Source organism: Calypte anna, chromosome 20, assembly GCF_003957555.1.
Source record: "Calypte anna isolate BGI_N300 chromosome 20, bCalAnn1_v1.p, whole genome shotgun sequence".
NCBI classification, from domain to species: domain Eukaryota; kingdom Metazoa; phylum Chordata; class Aves; order Apodiformes; family Trochilidae; genus Calypte; species Calypte anna.
The window spans coordinates 12,789,241-12,811,448 of NC_044265.1; the positions used below are offsets into that span (position 1 = coordinate 12,789,241).

The 22,208-nt window shown below is 47.0% G+C and overlaps 1 protein-coding gene across 2 annotated transcripts in view; it reads right to left on the reverse strand.

Annotated features, from left to right (window-relative positions):
- The window catches only part of NKAIN4 (sodium/potassium transporting ATPase interacting 4), a 50,003-nt gene that overhangs the window by 21,883 nt on the left and 5,912 nt on the right, over window positions 1-22,208 (reverse strand). The window contains exons 2-3 of one of the 2 annotated variants that reach the window (XM_030463284.1): window positions 3,938-4,075; window positions 3,398-3,478 (exon numbers count right to left, since the gene is read on the reverse strand). In XM_030463284.1, the coding sequence (XP_030319144.1) occupies window positions 3,398-3,478; window positions 3,938-4,075 (219 nt within the window). The remainder of the gene's footprint in view (window positions 1-3,397; window positions 3,479-3,937; window positions 4,076-22,208) is intronic. The other variant, XM_030463285.1, reaches the window with a different exon arrangement.

Sequence of the window (22,208 nt, forward strand, 5' to 3'; positions counted from 1 at the left end):
AGCATTTTAGGAAATTAGATGAAAGACAGGAGGAAACAGAGGGTGAGAAGTGGTGGATAAAGAACCCAAAGGAGAAAAAGAATCAGTGGAGAAGCAATTGCTTGATAAAAGAAAGCAAATAGCCAGCCCCCAAACTGGCACTTCAACAGCTCATTTTTTTTTCAGTTCTTCAGATTTTTCCTGAACTTGTAACAACAAAAACACTTGGATCCTTTTCCCCCCTTTCTCACCCCACCTTAGTTATCACCTGCTCGGTTGCACTGGGCTGTCATTACCCCTGCCAAGTTAACAAACTCTTTTTTTTCTAACTCCTTGCCCTTTCTGTGCTTTGTCAGGATGGATTAGCTGGCTGCTGACAGATCTCCCTGGCAGGATGCCCTTGTCAGGAATAGAGAGGGCTGAGCATGGTGCTGGCAGGAATTCTGCTCTCCCACCAGGAATCCTGGAGGAAAAGAGCACCTGAAGACCTTCCCCAAAGCTTTCATAGAATCGACTCATAGAATTGACTGGGTTGGAAGGGACCTCAGAGCTCATCAAGTCCAACCCTTGATCCACTCCCCCCGTGGTTCCCAGCCCATGGCACTCAGTGCCACATCCAGGCTCTTTGGAAAGATCTCCAGACACGGAGAATCCACTACTTCCCTGGGCAGCCCATTCCAATGCCTGATCACCCTCTCCAGAAAGAAATTCTTTCTCATCTCCAACCTAAACCTCCCCTGCACAACTTGAGACCCTGCCCTCTTGTCTTGCTGAGAGTTGCCTGGGAAAAGAGCCCAACCCCCCCCTGGCTCCAACCTCCTTTCAGGGAGTTGGAGAGAGTGATGAGGTCTCCCCTGAGCCTCCTCTTCTCCAGCCTCAACACCCCCAGCTCCCTCAGCCTCTCCTCACAGGATCTGTGCTGGATCCCTTCACCAGCCCAGTTGCCTCCTTTGGACCTGCTCCAGCACCTCAATCTCCTTCCTGAGCTGAGGGGCCCAGAACTGGACACAGGACTCAAGCTGTGGCCTCACCAGGGCTGAGCACAGGGGCAGCCTCTTTCAGCCTCTTAAGGGATTTGCACAGCAACAGCTCTGCTTGAACCCCCCCCCAGCACACTCATGCTTAGTCTTGGGGTTAATGAGTTGGTTTTTACCTGGCCAGCTCCATCAGCCTCACTCCACCAAAGCTTTTCTAATATTTGCAATCTATTTGCTTGCTGCCAGGCTAATTACAAGCTTTGATTTCTTATTAGGAACTTAAGGACAAGGTCCCTGAGGGCACACAGAGGTTCCTGCTCTTCTGCAGCACTGCAAAAAACCTGAGCCCTGGGTGATGCTGCCTTGGCCACCTCCCAGAGGTTGCCCAACACGTGTTCATCCAAGCCCAGGTGTCCTTCTGCAGTTTGATCCCAAGGCTCCAGGGATCAGTAAGACTCTGCAGATGTCTTGGGATCAGGTTTCTAGGGATGCAGCAGGAGAGCCACACTTCCCATGAGTCCTACAGAAACTGTCATTCCTCTTTCAAGTGCATCTCTGGTTGTCAAGGGCGAGCGAGGTTTTGGTTTGCTATTAAAAAAAACAACCCAAATAACTTCAGCTAAAGGGAAAAAGAGGAAAGAAAGCAGCATCATGAGTTTTTCTTCCAAGTCAGCCTTTTAAAATAGCAGTAACTTGTTCCAGGGGCAAGGCTGTAAAGTGTTTTACCACCACACAAGCACAAATAGTCTGTTGTTTCTGTCAGCTGCCACCAAAGTAACAGCTTGAATTTCTCACTCCAGCTCTAGTCTAGAGGGAAGTCCACTGAGTCAATAACTCACACTGCAGCCCAGCTCTATAAAAAAAGTCCCCAATCACAAGTGTCATCCTGGAGGCTAAATAAAGGTTCTCTGTGTGCTGGCCTTGCTAAAATGAGCCACAGGACAGAGCAAGGTTATGAGATGAAGCTGGAGAGAGAGGGGTTTGCCATGATTGCAGCAGAGCATCCCAACGTGTTGCAGGACAGGCTGGGATAAACACAAGTAATCAGCTGGCTGGAAGCAAACATTGGCTGTCAGAGAAGCTCTCAGAGCAGTTTATCAAGCCAATATTTCCTTGGCATAAGGGAGCATTTAAATAGTTACATAAAATTGTCTTTTAGTTGGTCCCAGCCAATACAAAGAGCATCTCAGGCTGAGCTTTCAGGCCATGAGGAATCACTGTTTGGGGCAAAAACTCTCTCAAAGTTTCTGTGGATAATTGAGAGGGGAAATGGAGATTAATTGAGGAATTAAGAAGTTACATTTTCTTATCTGCAAAGGATTTATGCTGTCACTCATGACTTGCTGTAGGCCTGATAAAAACACAGTGCAGTTCCAATTATGCCTGCAACTTAGATGTATGACCCGGGAATTGAGGCCAGATGTGGAGTGCTCCAAAATGAACCTGTATCCCATAATTGTACCGAGTCTTCTAAGACACAGCAACACTTAGTAACTCATTTCTTACAGCCCAGGCTTAATTTAGAACCTGCCTCCCATTTCTCTTCTTTCTGACTCAGCCCTCATTAAGCAGACAGCACTCCTTGGCTTATCTGGTTACTCCTTATCTCTGCCTTCAAAGAGCTCCACATATTGGCTCTCAACACCTCTAACCAACAGCCATAAATAGCTACCACTGGGTTTAAGACAGGAAAACTCAGCCAGGGAAGCCACATCACTTCTGAGAATGCATGCAGAGATGTGCCAGCCTCCTCAGCATCCCTTTGGGCTCTGTTCAGCAGAGAGAAAGAGCTTCTCCCAAGAGGTGCAACAGGGAATATTTTGCCTGCAGTGCACTAGATTTCCAAGAGGACTGCAAGGCAAAATAATATCAAGAAGTAAAAAAAAAAAACCAACCAAAAACTGATGCTCTGAGTCAGCCCAGGCACATGGAGTCCCTGCTGCAGCTCTTCCCTGGGATGTGCTGGCAGAGAGAGCACCCAGGAAAACATCCCCTCCATGTCAGACAGCATCTTCCCGAGGTGTCAGCAGCTCTCAAGAGGATCAGCTGTAATCTAGTTAGCTGATAGCCTCCCTCAGCCACCTCTGCATCATGGCTGGGAATCAGCCCTCAAACCCCTTTTTCCCCTCTCTGATTGCTCTTATCTTCAAAAAGCAAAGTATTCCCTCTGAGGGCAGGGTTTATTCCAGCCACCACCTGCACCACCCAGCAAAGGGCTCCAGAAATCAGTACTAGATCCCCAATTTTGACCACAGAAGAAGCAGTGCTCCTCCATCCCTACTAAGGCAGCTTTCTCCATAGGCAAGGAGGCAGAACCTGCTCCCAGGCAGCCCCCTACTACTCCCCTTAATCCCCTTTCCCATCCCATCCCTGATCTCCCAGCCACATCCTAAACCCTCTGATGCCAAGCCTGAGCACTCCCCCAGAGATTTCCTACTCACCTTTGAGAGCCCTCCCACTTCTAAGTAAAAGCAAATGATGAAGATGTTCCAGGTGACCCAAACTGCAGTCCAGATGGCATACTAGAAGGGGATGGTGGGGAGAGAAAAAACAATAAGCATTAGGAAGTGACTGGAATTAGTTTATTTAAGTGATACAGCTGAGAGCAGTCAATGTCCTGAAGCAGCACTGCAGTTCTCTTTGTTTCCCATATGCCTTGCCTCATTAGAGCCCCAGGGGGCAGAATTTTGGGGGGACTGGAAGAGTTTCTGCCATGCTTTTATCCAGCTTCTTGTTCTCCTTCTCTGTTGTGCAGTATCTCAGTGTTACTTGGGTACCAGTACAAATTATCTGATATCTTCCAGGCTGTTCTAAGTCCTGCAAAATGCAGCACACTGAACAACGTGTTCCTAAAACTGTTTACAACACTTGTGCCTGGTTTCCCAAGGGCTTTACTCATTTCCTTATCACTTACCATATCTCACCAGAGCAAAAGCTCCAGAGGTCTCTGAGTAACCTTGAACAAAAAGCACATCACTTACCACCACAATGTAGCGAGGTCTGTACTGAATGGTGCCAAAGAGGCCAAGGATAACAAGGATGATGTGGAGGAAGTTGGCCAGGATAGGGGCCCACTGGTATCCCAAGAAATCAAACACTTGCCTCTCCAATGCAGCAAGCTGGAAGGGAGAAGGAAAAAGAGAATTAGAGCTTCAAGCCTGTGACTTGTTCCCGGAGCTGAGGATGCTACTTCATTCCCAGAGCAATTTACTGCTTATGAACCAAGTCAGTAGGACAGGACATGTTTCTACACGTCCCCCCTTCCACTTTGTGCTCATCACAATCTCCTGTGACAGCTCATCTAATGTACACCAGTAAGCTCCAGTGCCTCTGGGGGGGCTCACCCACTGTTCCATGCACTTTGCCCAGGGGAGGTGGCCCCAGGCTGGGGCAGAGGTGAGCAGCAGATGGCAAGGTCTGAAATGGCTGCAGGAGGACCTTCCAGAGCTCATTTGTCAGAGCCTTCAGCATCACTTCATCATTCCTGACACCTCTCCTGTCTCTGCTTCCCAACACCCATCCATCAAAGTGAGAGAGAGGAGGAAACTCTCTCCTCCACCTTCACCCCACAGAAAATGCTCCCACCCAGCAAAGGAATTCTGCAAACACATCATTTTCCCAGAAGGACAAGTTGTGTTCCTCTCCCCCCACTAATAACATGGTTCAAGGCTAGCACTGTGTTCTGGAAATAAAACTCCATTAGTGTGGAATTGCTGGGCCTGACTTTCCACTTGGATTTGGAGGAAGATGTTTTCCACCTGTGGCCATCACCTGGGTATCACCAACATCTGCTCCCCTGGATCTGAACTGCTCTGTTCCTGCTGCTGAAACCCCATCAAGGTGCCCCTGCAGAATGCCCTTCACATCCCCACAGCCTCTAAATATTATCCCTACAGGTCAAAGAGTGAGGGAACAGCAATTTCTGCAGGTTTTCCCCCAGTGCCCAGCCTTACCTAGAGAAATCTCTTTGTTTATCTTCACTAATAGTGCAACCAACCCCACCAGTGCAACCAGTGACTTCACCAGTGTCAAGGCACAGCAGATTTCCTGGTCAGTGCAAGCTTTCAAAGTCTGTTTAATTATCACAGTAGTGTGCTGGGATTGCATTATTGCATTTCATAATTATTTTTGCTTAAATAAATAATCACCATTTACCATTGCTAGCTACAATTAACTATTACTAATTAACTCTAGAGTATCTTGGTCCACATGTGTCATCAGCTCTGCAACATCTTTTTCTGGTTTGGGTTTTAAGTGGCACCTGGGAACCAGCATTGCAGCATCTCTAATTTCTTAGAGGCATTTAAGGCTGTGAGGAGTTGGGGGTTCAGCCAGAAGATGAGGGAAACCACCTCTAGCAAGTGACCACTTTTCCTCTCCTTCCTCCATCAGTGGGGAAATCACCTTCCCACCTCTCTGGGGGCTATTAGAGTTCTCATCACTCTCTTGGAAGCCCAACAGAAATCTGTATTTCAAAGAAATCTGCAGCAGCTCTGGTGAGGAGAGATGAATCAGCCTGGGGATAAGCAGGGTTCCCTCTCTGACATCTCCCTGGCAAAGGGGCAGAGGGTGGGGGAGGGAATGGGGGCAGTCTCCCAAAGCATCTCTTCTACAAAAGAATTAAGTCTTCCCTTTGAAGCAAGAAACACTGCCCTCTTCTCATCAAATGCAAACTGACGGGAAGATGCTGGGAAATGTGCAGCAAGGACACGTGTGGGGCTCTGGGGCTGGGGCAGGGCAAAGGATGCTCATTTCCCTCCCCCAGCACAGCAGATTTTCTGTATCTCATCAGAAACAGAAGTAATAGGTTAAGGCTTAATCTTTTAGGAGGGGATTAATGCACAGACCTTAATGATATTTGGAAATTTGGGATCCTGACTGGCTGCAGTGGGTCACTTGACTGCGATTGCCTCTTCCAATCAGGCATTTAATTGGCTTTGTGTGTTACATTAACATGGGACTCTGTGCCACAGGAGCTGTGCATCAGTTAGCTGAGGGGACACAATGTGGGAGGAGGGTGTTTGGCAGAGATAAGGCCCTGCTCAGCTTCATCTTTTGCTTCCAGGCCCTGACAAGGGGGATTAAGATTGCTCCTTCCCACCCGTGTCTTCTGCCCTGGGTTTTCCCACTCAGATATCCACATCTGGAGATTTGTTTGCTTCTTGTGTTGCATCTCCCCCTTCCTCACTGTGATTGCCCTTCTCTCCAGGTTGTTTTTGCCCTGATTTATCATTCCTTTGCCACTTTCTCTGCATTTTTTTAAATGGTTTTGTGTCCCCAGGAGCTGCAGGTGTGACTCAGGTGATGCAGAGCTCAGGCTGCTGGTCCAGTCAAGAGAGAGGGAGCTGGGTCTGGACCCCTTTGTGTCATGTGTGAGCTCAGGAAAGCTGCTTCATTTACAAAGGAACAGCAGTTTTCTCTAAAATACATCTTAATGACAAGCACAAATGCTACAGGTGAAACACTGAATTAGCAGCACACAGGTAGTGAGTCTCTCCTGCAATCCAACCCAGAAAACCAGCCTGAAGTTACCCTGTGCTTGCCCAGGAACCTGGCATAACTCAGGAAATATTATGCTAAAATGAGATAAACAGCTATTTTACTCCTTGCACTACAGACCTGTGTGCAGAGCTTACCCACTAAATGCTGCTGAGCTTTGCAGGCAACCAGGGCTGATGTTTGTGCTAAGCTGGCCTTGATTTGGGGTTGGGATGTGAAGAATGTTGTGGCAGAACCTTCAGCTTGGGTTCCTGGCTCAGAAGAGACAGGGTCAGGGTCAGTGATGCAGGCTCTGGGTACTGATGTATCTGCCCCCTTCTACTGAACCTCCCCTGGATCCCTCTCCCTGAGCAGGGGAAATGCCATCTGTCCCTGCTCCTGCCAAGTTTCTGCAGAGTTACAGCCTTGCTGGGGTGTTTTTGATGAAGATTCACACTATTCTATGGAGAAAGTCTATTATCTGCTGGAGATGCTGTTGTAAAGAGAAATATCACAGATTGTGGCACAGCTTTCAACCCATTCCAAACCTGACAGCACCTTTCCATCAGGAATTTCTCATCTTTATGACTGTTCTTATTAAAACCAGGATCCCTTCTCCTCCTTTTGCTTCTCTAGCCCATAGAACATTTTTACCTTTCAATCTTTAAATTAAACGACCCGTTGAGGTACTAAAAGCAGAAGAGTTGTGGCAGGCTTTTCTCTCCTGAAATAAACCACATTTCTGCTGATCTGAGTGCAACTGGGATAGAAAATAGCCACGTGAAGCAATCCTTCTCCAGGCAAACAACCAAGCCAAAGCTCTTTGTTGGGCCATCCTTCATTTATACAAGCCAGGAAAGAAAAGGAAGGCAGAGAAGATGCTCTGCAGCTGGCAGAATCCTATCACCCACCCAAACCCCATCAGGAAAAGGTTCTGTGAGCCAGCAGGATGAGACATGCTCAAGGTCCTCACACCATTTAATCTTCACCAAGGGGGGAAGCTGTCCTGAGCTGGAGGGGGCCTGATGGAGCCCACTGCAGAATAGGAAAATGATCTGAGAAAACATCTCAAAAAGTGAAATGGTTTCTTTCCAATCCATTCCAGTTGTGTTCCTGGTGTGACTGGGAGATGCTGATGCCAGAAGGACACTCTGAGCTGGTTCACCATGGGCTGGGGGGTGTGTGCTTGTTTTAATTTGGTCCCTTCAATCTCTTCTGGTCTCTTCAATCTTCCTATCCTCTCATCTCTGTCTTCTGTTGTGTTATGCTGAGAAGCTGGAGAGTTCAACCTGTTCCCCTTGTGCCCCACACTGCTGATCAAGTCAGTCACCTGTAATTCTCCCCCTGTCTTTCCTTTACAGCCTACCAGCAAGGCCACATTATCAGCTAGATTTCCTCTTCTTAAGTTTATTAAGCTTTTAATACCTTTAATCGTGTTCGGTTTGAATCTGTGTCAATTAATTAAAGATAAAAATAAATAAAGGCCACTTTCAAGATGACACAACTCATCCAGATGCAGGGAAGATGCTCAGAAATCCAGCTATAGATCCACAAAGAGAATATTCTGCCTATAAACACACCCACCTCTGTTTATCCCTGCTTTTATACTTTCCAAGTTCAGCTTTAAATAAGAAATTTCTTTTTAAAAATAAATGTTAGAAATCAAATTACAAGCATGCAATGAGTGGAGCAAATGGAAAAGCTGATCCTACAGCTATGGGGCCAGCCAGGACCTGGAGAAAAGAAGAAAAAAATGTCTCCCCAGAAACCTAGGCAACTTTCCACTTGGTTGTCTAAAAAAACAACTTGAAAACTCTTGTTTTTTCCCCACTGTAAGGACACAGCCTCCTGGACTCCATCCCCATGCACCTGCCCTTGCTCAGTGCTGGGCACAGCCACCTCAGAACCCTGGCTGCATATCTACAGCTTCAAAACAGAGAAAAATTCCAATTTAAACTTCTATATTTACTTTCTCTCCAGCCTGAACTGAGAAAGCTCCTGAGCTGCAGCCCTTGCTCACCCCTGGGATGTTCCGGGCTGGTTCCTGTTCAGCGTTTGATTTCCTGCAACTGGCTTTGCTTTTTAAGAAGATGTTTCTTGTTTGTCTACTCTGCAAACACCATCAGAGCAGCCAGGACTTTCACTGCAAAAGGTCACGGGTCTTTTCCTGAGGAAAAACTTGCCTGGGTTTTGGTCCTGAGGTATTTTGGTCATGCAGTGGCTGATGGCTTGAGTTCAGGACCAAGTCACAGCACATGTCCCCTGTGAGACATCACAGAAGGATGAAAATTTAAGCCCAGCTAGCTGAAACAGCAGGAAAAAAATGACAAAGTCTCAAGTGTATAGTTTAAAAATATATCTACTTAGGTTTTGAACACAAATGCCTTTTTTTTTGATTTTTCCATACAGATTAAATCTGTCTGCTCTGGTTATTATTATTATTGGTACTGATATTATTGGCTTTATTTGTATTATTATTATATTATTAGGCATAGGCTTTCTATACAATTGCTTTGCATTTGTAAATGGTGAAACCATGCTAGATCTAAAGAATCCCACCCCCAAGTTGCAGTGTGATGAAACTATGAGTGGAGAGCAGGAAACTCCTTTCTGTGCCAGGGCTTGTTCAAGGGGGAGATTTTGTGGGAAGAAAAATGATTAAACAACAAGTCTGCTTTTACCACAGTGACTGCATTTCCAAATAAATATTAATGGTCACAATTAATTAAGTTTCTCTGCAAAAGCAGCTCAGTGAGCCACTGCTTCCCATCCCCCTGGCTGAGGTGGCTCGTTCTGCTAAGTGCCACGTCCTTGGTCCTTCTGAAGTCAGCATCTCACGTGCTAATACCCACTGCATTCATGAAATCTCATTTTTCTTTCAGTAAGTGTTGTCAAGGAAACCTTCCTCAGGGCCTTGTGATCCTCAGCTCCTTTGCCAGCATCCCTCACTGAACCACAGAGGTCAAGAGACTAATTGCACAGGAGGGCTCTGTTTGTCCCTGTCTCTCAGACATCTTTGGTCACTCTGGCCAAGGGACACAATAAGCCCCATTCTCTGCTCCCCTTCCTCCCCAGGAGCTGCTTAAACCCTTTCTATTCACAGGGACATTAGAGAGGCCTCCAGCAGCAGCCCTTGCATCTTTAAATCATTTCTGTTTCAGAAGGCAAAGTGGTCACTGCCATGGCCTGGGAAGCCAATGCCTGCCCAAGAGTCTCCATGGTTTGGTGTGAGTCCCACACCAGGTCATTGCCCTGGTAGCAAAGACTTTCCTGACTGCCCATCCCACAGCTTGAGGATCAGGGCTTCACCCACCCCAGAACCATCCTGCATCTGCTGCTGGGACTGCCAAAGATGAGACATCAGCCTAAATTAATAAGCAGGTGACTTTGGGGCCAGGGAAAAAAAAACCCAACACTCTGACATGACTGACGAACTTGATTTTAGTCCTAATCTACCTCAACACTCAAACCTAGGTTTCCCAAACATAATTAAGCTGTTGTGCCCACAGTGGTCTCCCCCACAGCTTTTTTTCTCCTCCTTCAGTTTTATAGCTCAGCTTTGGCTCTCCAGCTTGCAGAGGAGAAAGGGGCACTGGAGTGAGGAGGACGTGACTGTATTGCAGACATAAAAAGGAATCATTTTCCCCAGCCAGTGCCTGACATTTTTTATCAGCCAGATGCACAGTATTATCCCAGGCTCAGGGCTCCACACTTGTGCCAGTCCTGGCTTTCCCTTTCCTGTAGGACTTGCAGTCTGCCTTAGCTGACAATGATGTCAGCATCCTTGATTGCTCCCCACAAACAGCACCCTGGGGTGGCAGACAGCTTTGGGCAACTGCTGGGGACCTTTTCCCACCAGCTGAACAAATCTCCTTGTTGAGTGAAGTGTATTAAAGATGTGCCATTAACTCACCAGCCATTCCCTGAGGAGATCTGCTACCATTTATGAAGCCATCTAGACACTATAAAGGCAGAGCAGTGTTGGAGATGAGAAAGAATTTAATTTTCTAATAGAGAGATTTATTTCCTACCAACAGGCCATTATATTCTGTCATCATTACCTCTGCTCAGCCAGGAGGGCTATCCAAAGATTGGGCTTGTTCACATGACAGGGATGCAGGGAAAAGTTAAAATTGCTTAAAAATTAGCCAAGAGGTTGTTTGGTGGAGGGAATTACCCTATCCCCTCTGGATCTGCTATCTTAAGCATCATCTGCTTAGCTAGAAGAGCTCTGCTGCTGGAGGGAGAGAGCAAACACACCAACAGGACCTGTGCAGATGGTGCTGAAACTGAATCATAGAATCATAGAATCGACTGGGTTGGAAGGGACCTAAGAGATCATCAAGTCCAACCCTAGGTCCACTCGCCCTGTGGTTCCCAGCCCATGGCACTCAGTGCCACATCCAGGCTCTTTGGAAAGATCTCCAGACACGGAGAATCCACTACTTCCCTGGAGCCCATTCCAATGCCTGATCACCCTCTCCAGAAAGAAATTTCTTTTCATCTCCAACCTTAAACCTCCCCTGGCACAGCTTGAGACCCTTGCCCTCTTGTCTTGCTGAGAGTTGCCTGGGAAAGAGCCCAACCCCCCCCTTGGCTCCAACCTCCTTTCAGGAGTTGGAGAGAGTGATGACGTCCTCCCCTGAGCCTCCTTTCTCCAGCCTCAACACCCCAGCTCCCTCAGCCCCTTCCTCACAGCAATTCTGCTGATCCCTTCACAGCCTCCTTGCTCTTCTCTGGACCTGCTCCAGGCACCTCAATCTCCTTCCTGAGCTGAAGGGGCCCAGAACTGGACACAGGGATCAAGGCTGTGGCCTCACCAGAGCTGAGCACAGAGGCAGAATCCCTTCCCTGGACCTGCTGGCCACGCTGTTCTGAAGCCAGCCCAGGATGCCATTGGCTTCTTGGCTACCCTGGGCACACTGCTGGCTCATGTTCAGCTAGAGAGTACTAGAAAGACCTGGAAATCATTCAGGGCTGTGGACCAAGGAGTCATGGGGTTTATCCAGCCCATGAGATTATCAGCTGGACTCCATCTGCTTTAGACAAACAATGGCTCCCATTGCTATTTTACAGGCACTTACTGCAAACTGCAATTTTATTTTGCTCTGCTTACCCTGAGGTTGAATGATGACTTGAAATATACTACAGGCAGTTTCCCAAAGGAGGAAGGAACTTCTGTTTCAGGCTCCAAAAGCCAAGCTTAAGCCCCAGCCCAAGAAATAACTTGCTGTTTCCACATGGCACTGAGAACATCCCCTGCCTGTAGCTTTAGGAAGCAAAGCATCCACATTTGGTGCCTCTTGCCAAGTTTAATTCCTGCCTGGCACCTGCATCCCTTTTCCTCACCCAAAGTCCAAAAAAGCCTCTCTGAAGGCAAACACCTGCAAGATCCCCTGGAGCTGGTTCTATCTTCCAGGGGAAGACAAGGATGAGAATCCCTCCATGTGCATGGAGCATGGGCAGCAAAGCTCCATCCACTCTGAGTCTCAGAGCACCCCACAACCCAGCAGCTTGCTCCCCTGCACCTGTGGTCAGACTGTCCCTGGGTCACTGGGCTTTTGTAGAAACTCCCCATGGGCTTTGCAAGACCCAGCTCCCCTCTGCCCTTTGCTGGATGGTCCCTTTCCCTCTGTTCTGCACTTCCCACCTGCTCTCCCCTGCTCCTTCCTGCACTGGGAGCAGCTCCAGCAGCTGATCCCTGTAATTAGGTCACCAATAGATCACGGGTAGACACTTGCACCAGCCAGATCCCTCTTGAAGAAAAACAAAAAAAAACAACAACAAAAAAATCACCCCCAAACCAACACACAAGCTCTGCAACCGGGGGCTAAAAGCTTGAGAGAGCAGGATGCCAAAAAGAAACAAAAAAACCCAAATAAAACCAACTTTGTCTGTAGGAACCCTGTTCCAGTTTCAGCTCAGACAGCTGGGTCCTTGCTCCATGCCACTGGAGCTAAGTGGTGATGTGGCTTTAATTTCCTCTTTGCTCCTGCTGCAAGGCCAGATTGCTTGGATATTCGTAAACAGAAGGAGTTTAATGAAAATTCTAATTAGAGCCCTGCGGTTGCTCCTGCAGGTCGCCTTTGGGCTGGGCTGCTTATTTCCATTACAAATCAGGCTGGTGTCAGGCTGGGGCTGCAGCCAGAGAAGAGAATTCATTAAAGGGAAGCACAGGGCAGGGGGGTGAGAAATAAGGGAGAAGAAACCATTTTGTTATTATTAATAATCTAGCAAACTGGGATCCGCCAGGGTCTTGCTGCAACTTTGATCCTTTGGCCTCATCCTGCAAGCAGGAGGGAGGGGAGCAAAGCCACCCAGAAATTGCCACTGGTGATGAGTGTGCAAAAGAAGCCTTGCTCAGAAAAGTGAGAAAAAGTGAGAAGCCTTGCTTCATGGCAAATGAGAAAAAACAAACTGCAAAGTGGCAATGAAGACTTAATCCCCCCCACCAGGACCCAGGGAAGAGCACTTAGCACTTCTGCTTCCTAATACTTCCTTGTGAATCTCGGGAGTCAGGGAGAGACATCTGAAGCCAAAGGGATGCATTTCCCATGGTTTTACAGCTTTCCTTTCCACTGGAACATGTGTCCAGCTGGTACATGTGATGCTTTCTGCCCCAAGCCTCAAAGCAGCAGCTCCTTGAGGGGGAAAAGAATCCCTCAGTCAGTGAAGTCTTGGAGCATCTGCTGACTGGAGTCACAGCACAGGTCCCACTGGGCTCCTGGGAAGGGTCTGTAAAAATCTGGACCTGATGGAGCAGGAGAGAAGGGTCCCATAGGAAGAACTTGGAGGCATCTGGAATGGATGCACTGACACAAACTGCTGGTACCCCAAATACAGATCAGTCTCCTGGGTTTGATTCCATTCCTGCTGCTTCCACAGAGTCCTCCAGCACTGCTTTTAATTCTTTTCCCATCTCTAGAGTGGGATTTCACAAATAATATCCTCATTTTACACAGAGGATAGCTGGAAACTTAGGCAGTATTTGTAAAAAGCTTCTTTAATACTTCATACCTGCATCAGCAGAAAACACATCATCTTTGCAACTGTGTTTTTAGTGGATGCCCACCTACCTGTAGTGGTGGCATTTGAGGTGGGGACCTCCCTGTGATGACTGCAGCACCAAGTCCAACCCCCACCTGTCCCATCCTGCTCACATTCTCAAAACAAAGAGGGAAGCATCCCCCCCCAGATCCAGCCCTAGGGATGCTCGGCCCAAATCCCAACATTTTCCAGCCAAGGATTCCCAATCCAGCCCTGCACAGCTGCTGATCTCAGCTGTGAATCTCAGCTCCCCCTCCCCAGCCAGAGGACAGAAACAGCTGGGGAGTCACAGACAGAGCACATGAGCCAACACTGCAGAAGTGATTTGGTTTATATATCAACCCCCCCACACACCCAGGAGATTTTCCCCTCCAGACATCATGGCAAGATGCAGAAAGTTTTCAGGCAGATGAGAAGCTGGAGGTATCTTAGGAGTTTGGCTGCAAAGAGGCTGAGTGATTTGTTTGCATTTCATGCACACCATCCTCAGTATAAAATGACCTGGACTGGGACAGCTGAGTTTTAATCATCACCAGGAACTCTCTGATATTGGTGCTTTGCCAAAAAAAAATCTTAAAAAAAAAAAGAAAAAAGGAAAAAAAATGTTTATTTCGGTTTAAAAAAAAAAAAAAAAAGGACAAAAGAAAAATTATCTCTTAGAAAACCAGAGTTGAAAAACCATGCAGCCATTTTTTCCCCTAAAAAATAAATATCAGTGAAGAAAAACTGATGAGCTCTCCCCCAATGAATGTACTAGTGAACTTCCAGGCCTGTCAGCAAAGCATGAAATGAAAAAGAACTGGGAAGAAAAGAGTGTTTGGGACATGAAAACCATTTAGCTTCTGGTTCCAGTAAAATGCTTGTGACAGGGAGGGTTTTAAACTGGAACAAGCAGGAAAACAACTCTTTGGTTACAAACAGGGACTGTCAGAGGCTTTTAGGGTATTGCAGGAATTTTCCAATAACCACAATCCCTACAAACAACTTCCCTGCCACAAAGTGCCTGGAAAATGAATCAATCACTATTGACTTCCATCTTCTGATTGCTTCACTGGAAGAAAATCAGTCATATTTTAGTATTTGATTCATTACCTCAGGAATTACAGGTAACAAGTCTTGCTTCCCTTCCCTCCCTCAAGGCATGGAATATCCCGAGTGGGATATTTAGGTTTTTCATCCACTTTAGGAGGCAAAACCAATTTTCTGCTTCCCAAGATGACTTCTGAGCTGCCACCCAGATCTCAGGAGCTGCTGGTACCCTCAGCAGCCATGTGGGAGGTGAGGGGAGTGACAACCCCCTGGGTCCCCTCCTTGGCTGAAACCTCCTGAGCATTCCAGGCTGGGAAACAGAGATCCACCTCTTTTTTCCTTAAGTCAATAAAAGCAGGAAAACAGAGACATGTGAACTGCTCACACGGATTAAGTGATTAAATACCTAAGGATGGAGATGGCAAAAAGTTTAGACACAGATCTGAGGCTGAAGTTGAGCCTCTCACTGCTTGGGAAGCATCTGGGTTGGCATCAATGGGTCAGTGCACATCTCTGCTACACACTGGACCGAGTGCTGGCCAGAAATGCTGCAGAATGGAGAGTTTCAGGTTCAAAGTGTGAGAGGGAGCATGGTGGAAGTCCCCAAGCCCATCTTTTTCTCATGCTCACCATCCCCTGCACCACTGTGTTTTCCTTCTGGACTTGAGAGGACTTCCACGAAACAAAGGATTCTCATCAGGCATTTATTAGCCATACAGTATCATAGGGAAAAAAATAAAAACAACAACCAACAACTAAGGTTTAATGAGTTCTCTCACTTGTAGTGATGGCACTGGCCCTGTCACTTTGTGCAGCATCCCCTTTGGTTTTGCTCATCACTCCAAGCAGCTGCTAAAATGAGAGCCATGACGTTTGATGGAAGTGAGCTGCTGGCTTTCCAACAGTATCAATAAAGATTCAGTGCCTTTTAAAAAGCATTATTTTTAAAGGAAAGCCCATTTGAATGAGGGCTAGAATGGGATTATTTTCCACATGACCAAGCGTCAAAAGGAAAGCCTCAGCCCAGTCCCTGCTCTTATCACCCTCCCTGAGTCACCCACTGGATAGATTTGTCACAAGGTGAAATAAGAGCAAGTCCTCAATTTATTATCATTTTCTACTTGTCCTCCTTAATGCAGCTCCTGCCAGGATGAGTTTGCTGTGGGAAAGGGGAATGAAACCAGGCCTTTCAGTTTGCTTCTAAATGGGACTTGGGGGGGGAAGCTTTTAGAGGGGAGGGCAAATCCTCCTCATTAGAAAGGGAGAATCTGCATCCTAGAGTTTCCATCGGATGCTGCCCAGCCTTCCAATTAGGATGGCTGAGACAAACAGTGGTGTTATTATATGGAACTGTTTATCCAGTGTCACTCAGCCATTGTTTATTTTATGAGCATAATTTATCTCTCCTGTTGTCCTACCCAATTTGTTTGCATTTCCAGTCCAGTCGAGTGTCTCTGCTTTATTGTACACATCTTTCTGGCCTCCCACCAACCGACTCCCCAATTAAGTTTCCAAGAGTCTCACACAATGGCCAGGCTCCTCCTGAGCTCCATTTTTCACATGACGTTTGTGTCCCCTTCATTTCTGCTCTGCCCCTGCCCTTCCCCTGCAGCTCCTCAATGGCTCATGGTTTATTCAACAGCAGAGCTGAATTTCTCTTTTCCCTCTCTTTTTCCCCTTCCCCTCCCCCTTTTCCCTTTTAAAATACAAGCAGTCAATAGATGCCACTTTGGCAGCTCTGGAGAACAAAGTTCATTTACAGCACATCTGTAGAGGTTGGGTCTTCCTGGGGCTGTTTGGTGGCTTTGCAGGGACTCAGCCCCAAACCCTGGGGCAGCAGCTCAAATGTGGGGCACTCCTGAACTCTTTTGTCACCTCCAGCCACAAAAGGGGACAAAGACCTTCCCTGTCCTAACTTGTGTCACTAAAACTTCATCCAGACATCCACAGTCTCCCTCTTCCCTTTGGAGGTGTGGGATGTTTCCTCATCCTTGGAACTATGGCATCTTTACCTTGTCCCTATTCCAGACTTTCCAATGTTTTGGGTTTTTTTTCATGTCTTTTGATCTGCTTGCTTGGAAGCTGACTGCAAGGATTAGCTAAAATAGGAAAGTGTGAATCCCCATCATGGAAATTCAAACCCTTGCTGCTCTATTAAGTAATTTCAAGGAAGTTTAATCTGCCAAGGCTTTGAGGTGAACTCCAGAACAGTGACAGCAATAAGAAGCAGCATTTTCCTCCCCAGGGCAGCAAGCTCCAGCCTATGACTCCTTCTGGTGGGGTCCAACAAAACCCCACAGAGCTCTCAGCCCAGGTTACAGCTAAACAAGGGCTTTCCTGCTGCATTCCCATTTAAGCTGCCAGGATTTCTGCTAGAAAGTTTGTACAATGTCTCACCACCAAAACCTGCAGCTCCATCTGAAACACCCTTTGTTTTTAGGATACTGTCCAAAACTTGGGGTGGGGAACTTCACATGGCCACAGGAGCCACCACCAGGGAAAAACTTGGCAGTGGCAAAGCCTGGGTTACATCTCATGCAAGGAAAGCATCCTTTGGCTAAGAGTTTACTACCCCTCCACCTCCTGTCACTCTGAGCTGCTTCAGAAATTCATCCTACTTTCAATGATTCACTCAAGTATCCATTCAGTCCCAGTTCATAGATTGCAGAGCCTTTATTACACACCCATATATTTAGCACTGGAATAGTTCTCAGCAGTTGTAACAGCCCTGTCTTCTAAGGAATAAAACAAAGAGGCATTATTCATCAGCAGGGAGACACAGTCTTTATTGTCTGAAGCCATGGCAGAGTTTTTATATCACCCCATCTATTCTCCCATGCTGTCACACAACTCAGTTCTAAGCAGTTGCAGTGGCAGCCCTGGAAGCCTGAACATTTCTGTAGCTTCTCCTAGCTGACTTCCCAAGTGATGTTGTTTAAAACTAACAGCAGGACTGATCCTGAGCACACTGAGTGCTGGCCACTGCCTGAAGAGCAGGAAACTTGACCTTTTCAGAAAAGCTCTGGCTAGGTCAGGAATAAAAACCATGTAGAATTATTTAGAGCCATGAGGAAGCACAGCTCCAAGGAGCAATGGATGAAGCTGTATTTGGGGCACTGGTTACATCCAGAAGATCTGGGCTTGGGCTTGGGCTTGGGAAGAGCTTTGTGTAGTCTGTTAGTCCCCAGAACACACCAAGGTGTGTGCCTCCCACTGGGGTGGATCCTGCACCCTCCTGTTACGGTTTTATTAGTGAGTCCATGTCTAACATGAAGGTGGAGGAACCAGCCTGGTTCTCTGGATCTAGACACCTCAGGATCAGTACCTTGAGATGGACTCAGCATGACCTGCCCTCCACCCAGCCCAGCAGCTCTGTCTCTTTGGGAACAGGTGAGATTTTGGACCAGATCTCTTTTAACATCCGCAGCTGCGTTGCAGATGAGCCTATGAAATGCAAACAAAGCAGCACCATTCCCAGAATCAACCATCACAGACTCCTCAGGCTTCTGAGAGCATTTGAGAGCCTGCCTGTGTCAGCAGAAGGATAAGGACAAGGAGTGTGCAGAGCAGATCCCTCCATGAAGGTTTGGAGCAGGGGCTCTCACCAGCTGCTTGCTCAGCCTCATCCTTCCCTTGAATGTCTCCTCTCAGAATAATGAGATGGGAAACTCAAAGACCCAGAAACCTAACAAGTGACAGACGTTTGAAAAGGAATTGTCCTTTCTCAGCTTTGTCATTTATTTTAGGGCTGCCAATCCCATCCCCAAGCCCTTGGTGCTCGCTTTTGCTCTACATGCTCAGAAAGCAAAGGACACGGAGCAGACTTCTCCCCACAGCCACTCCCCTCCCTGCTCAACAGCCAGCAATCTCCCCGGCTAATTAGCCAAAGTATTCTGCACATATTTAGCATTTCTGAGTAATTAGGATAATCAGATTTCTCCTCTAATTCTGTCCATATACAACACAAGCAGGTGTGCAGCCTTCCCCACCGTGGTATCGCAAGCAGCACCTTGGAGCAATGGAGTTGCCTGTCAGAGCCCCTTGTCCCCTGGCACATGGACATCTCCTGCTAATGGATCACCAGGAGCCACAGGAACTTGGGAATAGGGTTTACATGGACTTGGGAGTCAGTAATTCAGCTAGTCATGCAAGCTGTCTGAATGCACAAATCTGGCCAAGAGATCTGAGTCTCCTCTTCCCTGTCCTCCAGGTGAGAGCTGCAGGAAAAACTCTTCTGCACTGCACTGGAACAGTGTTTGGCCCAGCATCTCAAAAGTGTTTTGGGTTCTGAGGGGGTTCAATAGTCTGCTCAAGGCTCAGGACTCAGATCTCAGTCATTCTCCACAAGATTAATCAGCCTGTGGACACAGATTTTATCTCTGTGAACCTAATGGGGGGCAGACAAATACTCGTGGACTCTGCTGGTTTCAAAGCTTCTAAATGAAAGGCAAAGGCAGTCAGCTCTGGTTTGTCTTCCTGAGGGTCTTTGGCTCAGGAGGAGTTTTTTCTTCTGTCAGCTCCACTCAATAATTCCTTCTCTGGAAAGTGGAAAAATTTAAGTGCTGGGGACTACATCCAGGTCTTTGGAGCATTTGGATGTGGTGCAAAGCCCCAAGTGGGATTATTTCCTCCTTAATGTGGCATCAAGGAGCCAGGAGGAAAGGATGCTCCCAATCTTCCTAGCACAGATTTAGGCATTCCTGAATATCTGGCCCATAGCAGTAACATTAAGCAAAGACCCTGCCACATACCCTCCACAAAAAGGGTGCTGAGCTTCACGTAAGGGAAAAGTTTGCTTGTAGACCTTAGAGTACAACCCAATATACACCCAAGAGAAATCAGCCATTTCTAATCTGCAGGGCAATGCTCTTACTGTAGAATAACTCCCAAACCTCTCAAATAGGAAGAAATCAAGTCAGAGTAGGATTTAGATCCCTCTTTATCTGTGGGCAGGTTAACCAGCCTGGCACTGAGACTGAGCCCTGGTTGCTCTAGATGGAGTTTTCAGGTAAAGCTGAGGATAGACAGTGACAAAGTGTTAATTGTGGTGAGGGTGTTTATCTGTGATGGATGAACACAGCACCCAGAGCCCTCCATGCAAGGTTGAACTCAGTATTTGATAAGTTGGACGTGGGCAGTAAAATCCTCCACCCCCTTCTTTAGTGTCCTCTCTCTCACCTTCCCTTTCAGATGAAACGGTGCTTTCAGATGAACTATCTCCAGAGAATAGCACTTGGGAAATATAATTCAGCACCAGATGGTTTAATGGGTCCAAGGCTCTTTTCAGGGTCACCACAGGTCCCTGGTCCCCAGAGATGGATCACAGGAGGCATCTCCCCAGGCTTTGTATGGTCACTGTGACTCTGTATTCATCTAAGCACCAGGAAAAATATTTTTATTAAGTGGGCTGAGGTCCTGAGAAGTCTATCCCAATATCAGCTGCCTTCTTGGCTCCTCTGAGGGCAGTGTAGCAGGGAGGAAGCCTGAATGCTGAGAAGCTACCCCAAAGTGGAGAAAGGGCTGGATCCCCCTCCATCTTCTGCCCTCCCACCCCATCACTCCATCAGGGTGGCAGCTCATGCTCCCACCCCTCTGAAAGCCATGGCCTGGCTGATGTGTGCTTGCTCCATCAGTGTAGGAAAAAATATGGCAATGATCCTGGTGTTCAGGAGTTTGGAGTATTGGAAGGAAAAAAATGGAGGAAAAAAAAATAAGAAGAAAAGAAGGAAGAAAGCAGATATTCTGCTGGGCTGAGAGAGCCTGGGGAGCAGGTGGGATGCTGCCTGCAGGGCTGGCTAGTCACAGAATGGTGGCAAAGGAAGCTGGCACAGCAAGTCCTGACGTCTGCCTTCTCCAAGCAGGTGATGAAGACAAGCTGGTGCCTTGATTCCCACAGTATATTTTCATTAAGCCATGGCAGATGGCAGTGGAGGTCACCGCTTCCACACCACCATCCTTTCAGCTGAGAGGTGTCAGGGAATCTGACATCTCAATTACTAAACCTAGATTCACCCAAACTGCAGTCAGGATGAAGGGGGAAGGGGGTGGGAAAAGCTGCTCTCCCCATTTCTGTGAATCCTTACTTTTGGAGAGAAAATCTGGGGTGTTCACTTCCCTGCTAAACAACATATTTGTGTCTAACGTCCTGACACGGAACCAGCTGTGCTGAGAACAAGCCACAGACACCAGGAAAATGGCAATTAAGTTCTTGTGGAAGTGAGACCAAGCAGCATCCCTTGGATGACAGCTGATGTTAATGAGGACAGCAGCTCCCCAGCTTGCCCCAGCCCCCTGTGCTCCTCTCCACTCTGTGAAACCTCAGAAGGTACAAACCAAAACTGTTCTTCCCTTCACCAGGACTTTCAGATGTGAGCCCAGGGCTCAGCTAAGGCAGGGAGGATCCAAAGCAACATCACCATCAGGTTTTTTTCTTGTGTTCAGCACAAGAAACAATTCCAACACACAGGTGAGCAGCAGCACGTTTGCTGGAAGCCAGACTCAGAGATTTCTGCCAGATATTTCCATCATTTCAGTTTGTATCATCCCCACAATTACTACCTACCTTCCTATTATTACTTGACTACTGATTCCCTACTTTTTACTACTATTAATCCTCACTTTTGAAAACCCCACAAGAAGAAGATGAAATAAGATTCTGGCCCTTGTCAGAGCTCAATAAACACACAAGTAGAAGCCATTTATTCTCATTCTGAAATCTCATGAACTTGAAGTTAATATTCCAACTGTGGATTGATTACAAAATAACTCAGAGTGGCAATTCTGCAAGGTGTTTACTTACTGAGTTCCCCTCTACAACCAAATCCCAATAAAACCACCCAAAACAGGTCTGAGAGCAGATGACTCAAGTCAACAAGGCTCCACCCTGCTGCCACAACCAAGCTTGTGCTTCCTCCTGGAGGATTTCTGCCCTTGAACCCCAACAGGAGCTGTGTTTAGGGGACACATGGTGATATCAGAGAGATTTGGAAGATGAGAACTTTCAGGGTGCACAAGTCCAAAGAAAAGAAACAACACCAAACTTATTTCTAATAAGAATTTTCAACTTTTTTACAGAAGCCAGAAAACACTTCTGAAAAGTTAAAAATATTTGGGGTTGGGCACAACGAACCCCTCCCCATCATTTTCAGCAAGCGTTGCTTAAAGGCCAGAGTATTTTCATATTTTTTTTGCCTAGAAATGTCCCTTTTTTCCCTCCTACTGTTCTGGAGCCACGGAATGGAAGAAGAATGTGCTACTTCTGAGGCAAAAGTTTCCACTTAGTTGAAAACTCTCTTTCCACCAAACTTAACCACAAAATCCCAACCTTTGCAGTTAGGTGTCTTCATCCCATCTACTGCAGCCCAGGAGGAGTGGGGACAAAGGGAACCCCACAAGCATAAGAACATTAAATCACAGATTATCTCTTTGGGGTTGGCTTTTTTTTTTTTTTTTTAAATAACAAAGGTTCAGTTCTACTGACCTCAAACCCAATGTTTTGTTAATGGAAAAAGGGAATGCTGCAGCTGAGGCACTTACTGCTCACTAGATCATATATGCATTTTCTTAAGTGCTTGAAAAGTGATGGGCTATTCCAGGGTTTTCCTGGAGGAAAAGCAATCACAATTTGGCCTTTGTTATCCAGTTTGTGCTCCAAAAGTTCCTACTTGAGGGTGCCTGGAGCAGATTCTTGGAAAGGCT